We start from the raw sequence: 10771 nt of genomic DNA, 5'->3' as shown, positions 1-10771 counted from the left end.
TTTAAATTTTAAATATCAGTTTTTTATATTTTCATGACAATGAATATATAAAATATTGATATATGTATATAATAATGTATATGAAATTGTTTACATTTAATTATGATTTTATTTAATTTTTTCTTTAGCTTGTCGTTCAGGTTTTTGTTAGGATTTTTTTTATTTGTTTTGTATGACAATGTTGCAAAATTGTATTGAATAGTAGCGTGATATCGTTTTTGAAAAAATAATTCTTCGAATATAATTTTTTGAATATTTTTTTTTCTTTAAATATTTTATTTATTTTTTTAGAAAGCAATTGCAATTATTAGATCTTTCATTTATTGATTCATTATTTATTTTGTTTGTTTATTTATTTTCGGTGTTTGAAAATTTATTTTATTTTTTTTTTTTAAAACATTACTTTTCTTTCATATATTTGTTGATTAGAATTTCATATTTTAACTTTCTTTTTGTATTATTTGTTTTTATGCACTTTTTTTTATCACATATTTTATTAGTTTGTTGTAAATCAATTATTTTGTGATTTTTTTTGTAATCGTATTCATTCATCGTGTAGGGATCCTAAATATTCTTAGAATGTAGTATACTTAATGCTTTAAAGAATATTAAATTTTTTGTGTGTATGATATAGTATATATGATTAGAATATGAAATTCAATTTTATCGAATATTAGGTTTAGTCTGTATTGCTTGTTTCTCTAAATATAAGATGAGAAAATGTTTTGAATCACAAATTAAATGTAAAAATCCTATCTAGTTTGTGATAGTTAATATGATGATTATAATTTATAAGATATATTTAATAATATATTTTATAAAAAATAGTGTGAGCTAACTGGGTTACAAGTATGATTGTATTTTTTATAAATTTTAATATTTTAAATTATTTATTAATTTTAAAATATATAACAGATGATATACATGCATACGTATTTATTTTATGTGTTTATTTAAATTGTCGTATCCTAGATAACGTAAGAAATATTTTAATTTTTTTTGAAATTGATATTTCATAATGTGATATAAAATGCCATAAAAATTTTGTTAAAAATTCTTCATTTATGTCTGTATTTGATTGTGCGAAAAAATAGATAAAAACAGGAAATGATAGATTAAAAATAGACATAGGAATTGAGTCTAGTGCCATCTTGTATCAAAAATATCTTACCATGAACAGTAAAATAAAATAGGAATTGATATTTAGCGCTATCTCTCGATTGCCAAAAATATTTTTCTTCTAAAATTTTTTAACAGATGGTGCTAATTATCAATTCTTATTTTATCTTATCTGATTTTGGATACATGTTTTTAGTTCGAAAGATGGCGTTAGTGATCAACTCTATTTCTATTCTTCTTTTGATATTTGCTGTCTTTTTTTTTTTGTGTTTTATTTACAACATTTTAGAGATGGCACTGATTCAAAAATTTTCATGCTATTTATATTCTTTTACTGTTTGCTCTTTTTGTTTTTCAAGAAGGGATTCTAATTAAATTTGTTTTTTTTGACTTACGTATTGATTGAAAATCTTAAGAAAGTTTATTTAATCCAATTTTTATATATTGTAAGTACTTCTTTACATTTTATATATATATCTATTTTTGTCGTATTATGAAAAAAAGTAAAAGTAAAAGTCGCGCTTTTAATAATTTTCCATTCATTAAAATCTAATTTTAATAGAATATTATTTGAATTTTAAGATAAATTACACAAAAGGTATATAATATTTATATTTAGAAAAGTATAAGATTTTATTAATGGTAAAATATAATATAATATTAAAATTATAATATAATATTGAAATTGATTGAAAATTTATCTTAAATTTTTAAAATTCATTCAAGTAAATTAAATTTTTGATAGCTAGGAATTATTATAGGAATTTGAAATGAAGAAAAATTATTTAATTTTTATGCAGATAGGTTATAAATTATTTTAATTGAACTATGTTTTTTTTCTTAAATTTTAATTTCTCATTTCAATATTCTCATACATGTCCATAATTTGTTATGGATTAAATACTAAATCCAAATATCTTCTTTCGCAATTATAAAATTTCTACGCATAAAATTTCTTCAAATATTTCATAAATATTTAAGCATACAAAAATCAAATTAATCAACTCTTAACCAACTAATCAAATTTAATCATTTAATTTCTAAACAGTCAAATATCAATCATTTTGGTATTAAAATTCAAAATTTTTTCAAAAAATGAAATTTATTATTTTTACTTCTAAATAACTTATTTATTAATCCAATCGTTTACAAACAAACTTTTTACAAAATTTTGTTATTCTCAAAATATCCGAGAAATCGAAAGAAAAATAAATAATTAAAATACATAGATTGTACGATTGTCTAACATTTATTGCCCAAGTACACGATAGAGTACATTTTATTTACACGGGATGAGAGAGGGTAGAACTGGCAGTGTGGTCACAAATGCAAAAACTAATACATCATCATCTTACAGCTTAACGTATTTACATGTCCCTGAGGCTTATTCTACACGTTATCATACACACGCTATTATTTTACAATGTACCACGTATAATCCTATGCGTCGAAAGCAACGATCTGTAACGCTTTACAGATCACTTTTAGGCATTACAACGTTCCATTATATTACACGCAACGAGAATCGTTGCCAAGCTGGGCTATATGAACGATAATGCACACAGCTTCGTTTCATCTTTGTTCTTCTTTTCTTCTTTATCTCCTTGATTAAGGCTGAAACATGATCGCCAAATTGGTGTTCAACAAGCAATGTCAACGTTAAGAATATGTGTAAAGGCGGATTATAGGCTCGGTTCGCTCTACTTGTCTGATCACTACCGATCTCTCGTACGTTGACTCGAAGAGAATGGAAGGAATGCATGATTCTATTTAAGTCACTATTAAGTCATATTGATCATTTTCTTGTTTATAAATTTCGAAATTTTATTAAGTTAAGTGCATGTGAAATGTCATTTATAATTATTATATCTTAACTATTATAATATTGTGATCTTTGAATATTTTAAAAGTTATAAATATTTCCTAATTTTTTGTTTAATTAACATGTAACTTAATTACTTATATTAAATGTATAGGTAAATTTTAATTGGATTGAGATTTATATTTAAAAAGCTAATCGTTGTAAATTGTATTCTCTGAAAATAATTTACGTAGTGCAAGAATTCCTTTGTCGTTTAAACTTTCAATTGACAAATCTATTAAGTAACTACTCTAGTAAACTCTTAATTGAAAAATTAAGCGACTACTTTGGTAGTTTAGCGATACAATTGATTTATCATTACTTAAAAGTTTATAGTAATTTGAACAACTTAATTGTTCCTGATTGGCTTCTGAATCTTTCAATTTAACTAACTTACAATTTTAAATTTTTATTTTTATTGGAATTAGAAAAGTTATTATATTTTAAGTTTATCATGGCAGTTGAATATTGTCTTTATCATTATCAATATTGTTTTTATCATTGTTATTAATTATATTCATTATAAATATAATAATAATTACTAATAGTTAAAAGTTTTTAAATATTAGTAATTATTATTTATTAATTATTAATTAATTAATAGTTAAAAGTTACACTTTTTTTGTTAATTGTTATAAACTATTGAATTATAAAATATTTTGAAAAAAAAAATATTTTATTTATCACACGTAAAACAAACGAATTAGGATAAAAAATTTGATTAAATAATTTCTTTCAAAATTTATCTAGATTACTAAATCAAGCAATCTAGATATATTTAATATTCAAAGATTTGTTAAATTTTTATAGATCAAATAAAAGAATTATTTCAATTAAATGTATAATATAATATAAATGTATAATATATTATTTCAATTAAATGTATTAATTAAAAACAAATTTATTCCAGAAAATGACATTTCATATGCACTATTCTAATAATATATTATATGAGTAATACATAATTTTTCAAAAATGAAACTATATTTATATTAACAAGAGATGATCAATTTGACTTTCGTGTAGTTGATTTTATTGGTTAGGGTACGTTAAAATATTACCCAAATCATCATCCTTATTAATCATATCGGTGTTACTTTGGTTATTCATTATTGTTAACTATTGGATACAGAACTTGCAAACGCATTTATAAAACGATGGAATCGTTGGAAGGAAGTGAAGTCACAGTTTCTCTCTCATTGTTTCATTCATTTCCATTTGTATTGATTACCGAAATGTAAATATAAATAACGATGATAAAGGATGAAGTGTTTGAAGTAGATAGTTGAACTTTTGAATTGTGATAGTTGATTATCTTTGCAATGGACAAACTTATTGTGTATGCAGGCATAAAAACTCTTTGATATCTGAAGCAATGAATTTTTTTCGCGACATGATGCTTTAATCTTTATAATGTAAGATAATTTTTTATATTTATTTCTATTTTTTTTAATAATTAAATTAATTTTTAAAATTTGAAAAAGGATACAATAAGGGATTATTACAATATTTATTAAATACTTCTAATATTATTAATAATTTAAATTAATAATTTAATCTTATAAATAAATAATTTAAAGTAATTATTCCTATAAATAAAAGTTTATTATTTTTTAATATATATTTAATTTTTATAATTGAATATTTTATGTAATTAAACATTGCTAATATTAATAATAACTTAAAAATATATTTATAACTCGTGAAAATGTTATTATTTGTCGTTCAATGATTAGTTATTTTAAATTGGTAGGATAAGATTATCTTTTTAATATAAATAGAATAAAGTAAACTATCTACTTCAGAATCACTTTATACAATCGTAATTTAATACGAATTGAATATTTCATTGATTGTGTCATGTCAATCAATTTTTTTTTAATTCTTTGAAATGAGGTAAAAATAATCTATACTCGTCTTGACGAGTTTCTAATATATGATAATATTAAAACAGAAAAGTCAACGATAGAATTTACAAGCTTTGTACAGCAAAAAAGAATCGATTTATGATTTTCGATTCATTCTCTGAAACTAAAATAAAGCTTTTTATTCTCGTATAAATATATAACATGATTCGGAATCAATATTACGAACCTTGTTGCGTGTTATAAATCATGTATTCTGTTCGTAATTGAATAATCGAAACAATTATTGTCGTAAAGCATGTCGCTACACGAAGAAGAAAATGATATGTACTTACATGTAGATTAGGTACAAGCGTAACACACATAAAAATATACATATTATACATAAAAATAAAAACTCTTATCGAGATTTTTTACTTTAAGAAAATACGAATTAAAATGGATACTTTCGACTTAAAATTAATAAATATCACAATAACAATATCAAATAATAATTAATAAACATAATTAATAATTAATTAATATATATAAATAATTAATTAATAACCAATAAATAATTAATAAAATATTAAAATTATAAATTACGCGAATTAGAAAATATAAATTTTTCTTAAAATTTATAAATATCACATGATAAATAATTGCACGAATAATGTTACAAAAAAATTTACAAATTAGTCGCATAAAATTCAATAACGAATAAATTAAACACATCATCCGTGAAAATTCTTCAGATTTTGTATCACATATTATCATTAAGCGTTATTATAAATTATAAAGAAATGTAAAAAAATATATTTGCTCGATATCGTGATAGGCCTTATGTACGATCTAGAATTTACAAATTAACAAATAACAGTGTACATAAATCAGAAATTTCTATAATATTTCTCGCAAAGTCTTAAAGATAGAAATTAAATTAAATTTAAATTAAATTAGGACTTGTAATATGAATTATGTCAAATATAAATATATTTTATTTATATATCTCTATCGTTAATTCTTGATACTATTTTCTTGATACACGGGATTTAATGTGAAGAAAATATGTGTTATAATTATTATTTCGAATTATTTATAAAATATAATTTAATTACATGGAAGAAGAAACATAGCAAGTTCTGTTATTCTAAATAAATGCATTGTCAGTTCAAAAGCTATCTGTAATACTATTCTCAACCCTTTAGCTGCGATGTACGTCATTGTAAAATTATTATAGTATGATACGGTATTAAACGTGTATTAAATTTATAATAATTTTTCCAAATTTTTTTTCTCCAAATATTTTTATTAAATTTTTTCCATGTTTAAATTCAAATAAGAAATTAAGAATATTTCTATTATTATTTTAATATTTTTACAAAATTGCTAAATATAATTAGAAATTAATAAATACAAAAAAAGCTTGTTTTCGAAATTTTCCATGAATTCGTCTCGATATTTTATTAGCTGATAGACAAAATAATCATTATGTTACATTCAAAAATTAAAAGTTTTAGTTAAAGAACTTATTTAAAAAAAATTAAATGTCTTCATTTTGAAATTATATCATTTATAACAAAAAAAATTTTAATCGGTCTATTAATAACGAAAATAATTAAGATAATTTTGTAAATTTTATCTTTAAATTACAATAATATAAAATTCAGTAATTAATATTACACTAATCTTCAAAAAAACATAAATTAATACATAAATATCTAACAAAAAAGGATCTTATAAAACACGACTGTCTTTTATCTATCATACCTATACTTTCCATAAATAGGCAACATTCTTCTCGTGCCATATACTCGCGCTAAAGGGTTAAAGAACGAATGGAATCTTTCGTATAAGAGGAACGCGCATTCTCTCAAGCGCTTCGTTCTAGGCGATCTTGCTCTTAGAAGACACTTTTTTTTCTTTCAATCTCTTAACACATTTCTTTTCAAATCCATGGAATGTTCTCGCGAACAAGAATGTAAAGAGAAACATCGAACCGACTGGTCCTCCATTAACATTAGAGTCGCAATCCGGTAATAAATAATTACCTATATTCTCGCGACTAGCGACCCTGAAAACTCATCCGGACGCGAATTGATCAGTTTCATACGTAAAACTGAGATCACAGAAGGGTCTACGTTGACATATTACCGGCCAATATGGCAGTGACGGTAGTAATTCCAAGATTGGTCAGCAGATGGCAGTGGAATAGGGACGAGGCGGACGAAGAATGGAAATCGATCTGCTCGTCCTCGTTCTCGATCATTTTTGTCATCGGCTCGTCCTTCATGCCGGTCGTGTTCCTCTCGTGATTGTGATCCATCTTCCAACTCTTCTTCGAGTCTCGTCTGGTGCTTGGTCTACGCATCGTTGGCGATCTATCGATTTCTGAAAAAAAAAAAAAAAAAAAGGAAATTGACGTGTTAAAAAGCACGTTCTTGGCCGCGATTCGGAATTTACGATGCGACCACGGCCGCGCAACCGATCAAATGACCGCAACTCTCGGGGAGAAATATCGCTTCGATTCGAAATTCGCTTGGAATCGAATCGGGAGATCTTGTTTCACGATTGGGAAACGATTTGTACTTCGATGCGATGATTAAGAACCTACGTGTGCTTTTATCGAATCGCGAATTATAATTTGCGATGCTTTAATTTGCGTATAGCTGAATGTTGATCGATTGTTTATCAAAATTTTATGAAATTTTCGAGATAGATTGGAAATAAATTGATAAATAAAGTTAATGTTTAGCATGAATGTAGCGTGATTTGTATCTGTTGTGTTATTTATTGAAATTGTATTAAATATTTTGGAAATAGATTGTTAAAGTATTAAATATAATGATGAAAATATTAATATAGTTGTCTTATTATGATTTAACTTATAATTTATGTAAGAGGTATAAAAATATTTATATCTATACCTCTGAATATATGTATGTATATGTATATATGATATATTTTATATTAGAGAAAAAATAAAAAAAAATAAAAATTAATTTTTTTATAGTATAGGAATATATAATAGTTATTCAAATTGGAAATGTTATTTTTTATAGTTTGTTGATTTATATGTTATTAGTTGATTAATTATATTATAATTGATAATATTGTAATTTTTGTTAACTCGTTATCTGTCGAAAAATTTCATCAATCATTTTTCAAAAAATTGCTCAACAATTTCTAATAGTTTCTATAAGCTTCCCCAATATTTAATTTCTTTTCATTAAAAAAGTTTGATAAAAGCTAGAATAAATGACAATGGGATATTCTTTGAATAGGATAGATATTCCATTTGAGATTCAATATTTTTTTATCTGTTCATCGATACACGAGATTCAAAGTATTCTTGTTCTTTTTTTTATTGATTAATTTCGGATATTTATTAATTCATGTATTTCAAATTTAACTAGAATTATTGTTCTTATAAATGTATTTTATTATTCGCATATCTTTTTGCTCTTAGAGGTTCAAGTATAATAATTTTCTTCTTTCCGTTATACGATTAATTAAACAAACAGATTAATAAATCAAAATAAATTTTTTAAATCTTTCTTCAAAATTTTTACTTTAAATTTTTAACATTTTTCCATTTTTATAAAATATTATTTTTTCGTCGACCAATAAGAAATTCAACATTGGCATAAATAAAATCAATAATTTAATTTTAAATGAAAAATAATTTTAATCAAATTTAGCTTCAAATGTTTAATGATTTAAATTCTTGATATTTTCATAAAATATTAGATTTTTCGAAATTCCTCGATATTATAAATCAATCTTCGTTCTTAATTGATCCAACTTATATCAAAAAGAATCATCAAGAGTTTAAATCGAGAATTCCATCATGTTTGGCTCGAAGTGTGTGATACATAGAGATGAAAAGTAACCTCGTATCTCTCACAAATCCATATCCCAAACGCAGATCTATGGACTGACGTATCCCCTATTTGTTCCACATAAATTCAGCATTATGTACGATACATTGTTACTTGATCAATGTTGGTCGAATACTCCATTAGTTCATCTATGGCTTTAACCTTAGCTTAAGCTTCATACTTGGATCCACAGTTCATTGTTTGATACCTTCAGAGATAGAATTTACAGCTTTGTACTTGAACAATTGTGAACTTCTGCGTTTGACGTATTTCTAACTTGTGAGAGGGGGAGGGAGGGGATGAATTGTTATGACAGTTGTGTTTGGGTACTTAAAACAGACGAGACACAATATGATATTACGGAAAAGACTCTCTCTTTTGTGTAAGATTTTTTATTTATAGAGAGTTGTTTTATTATTTTATCATACATTTGTTATTTTATTTTTCGTTTTTCACTAAATATTAATAAAAAGAAATTAGGTTCTATATATACAAAGAATTTACTTCAAAATATTTTTAATTAACAATAAAATTCTTCAATGTTAAATGAAAGAAAAAATTAAATAGAATTGAAATAAAATTTATCTTAAGGAAGAAATCTTCATTCGCGAAAAGACTTGATTCCATGACAAATATTTGCCCGTATAACGAAATGCAATTGAATTCTCCGATGCTCGTCCAACGTTCTCAGTTGATGAATAAAATAAAATTCTTTAGTGAAGTACTAGAATCGTAACCTACTTGCTCGATTGCAACTAGCAACGCATTTGATTGAATATTGATTCTGTTCCTATTATAAGAAAACTAATTAAGAGAACGAAGAAGAATGTTTCTTTCAAATTCATTAAAAAAATATACACGTATAAAATATTTTATGAAATAAAAGTACTTTGGTCGGATTAAAAAATATTCCAGAAAAGAATTCACACATAATCCAATTTTAAATTGAAAGCATATATGAAAAAATCATCGACAGCTTTAATATAAAATATTCCTATGTACGTATCACGATTCAAATCGAAACTCGATCCCGTGCGATAGAAAATATAAAAGAATTTCGTGGAAGAAAATCGTGATTTAGGGAATAACGCAATAACACGTGGCGACAAATAACGAAGGAAAGATTTCGATTTCCAGAGTGCGAATTGCCGAATCCATTACCCACAAGTCTATTGTCCCGACGCGACAAGAGCCACTGATTCGAGAAATAACACTGCATACGTGTTCAGTATCATGGAGGTCGGCAAAGGAAGAATGCTTCCATGTCAATGTAGCATTGTAATCCTATTACACTACCACAGGATATCGATAAGCGCTTTTGATTGAGCCAGTCTACGTTAATCTGCCGTCGTATCCATTGATTTGATAAGCTTGTTTGAAATCCGGTCCATCGGTGTGGCAGTATATACACCAAAGTAATAGCATTAAACCGTATCTTTAGTACTCGCGTGTATTGCGATACAGGAAAACGGTATACCGCTAGTATAATCTCTGGAAAGAGTATTCCTTCCCGTTCTACTTTGAAATCTACTTGAAATCTTATTTTCTTTCGTCCGTCTATGATATTTTTGATTTGATCGTATAATATTGATAGCGATAATAATATTATAAGATAGTGGATACTATCTAGATACTAGTATACTAGTAGTGGAATTTTTTATTTAATTAGTATAGCATTGATAATAGTACTGTAGATTAATTTAAAGTTTTAGTATGATTGGGGTGCAAATATTTGTGCAAAATTAGATTTTGATGTTTAAGGAAATAAATCAGATCTCTGTTTAAACTCTATTTTTTTAGTTAATAAAAATTTTTGTATAAAAATCTGCAGTCCAGTCATAATTTATGATGATTAGAGTATTTCTTCCCGTTTTACTTTAAAATCTTCTTTTCTTTCGTCCGTCTATGATATTTTTTATTTGATCATATAATATTGTAATGATAATAATATTATAAGATAGTGGATACTATCTAGATACTAGTATACTAGTAATGGAATTTTTTATTTAATTAGTATAGCATTGATAATAATACTGTAGATTAATTTAAAGTTTTAAATGATTGGG

The 10771-nt window shown here is 24.7% G+C and overlaps 1 protein-coding gene across 1 annotated transcript in view; it reads right to left on the bottom strand.

The window, feature by feature from the left end:
* Window positions 1–6475: 6475 nt before the first annotated feature.
* The window catches only part of LOC102680486 (lachesin-like), a 176061-nt gene continuing 171765 nt past the window's right edge, over window positions 6476–10771 (bottom strand). The window contains exon 8 of the mRNA XM_031514016.1: window positions 6476–7215. Within this exon, the coding sequence (XP_031369876.1) occupies window positions 6962–7215 (254 nt within the window). The 3' untranslated portion in view covers window positions 6476–6961. The remainder of the gene's footprint in view (window positions 7216–10771) is intronic.

Source organism: Apis dorsata, unplaced genomic scaffold, assembly GCF_000469605.1.
Source record: "Apis dorsata unplaced genomic scaffold, Apis dorsata 1.3 scaffold_840, whole genome shotgun sequence".
Classification (NCBI taxonomy): domain Eukaryota; kingdom Metazoa; phylum Arthropoda; class Insecta; order Hymenoptera; family Apidae; genus Apis; species Apis dorsata.
The sequence above is the reverse complement of the archived record's forward strand: the minus strand, read 5'-3'. Positions and strand labels throughout refer to the sequence as shown.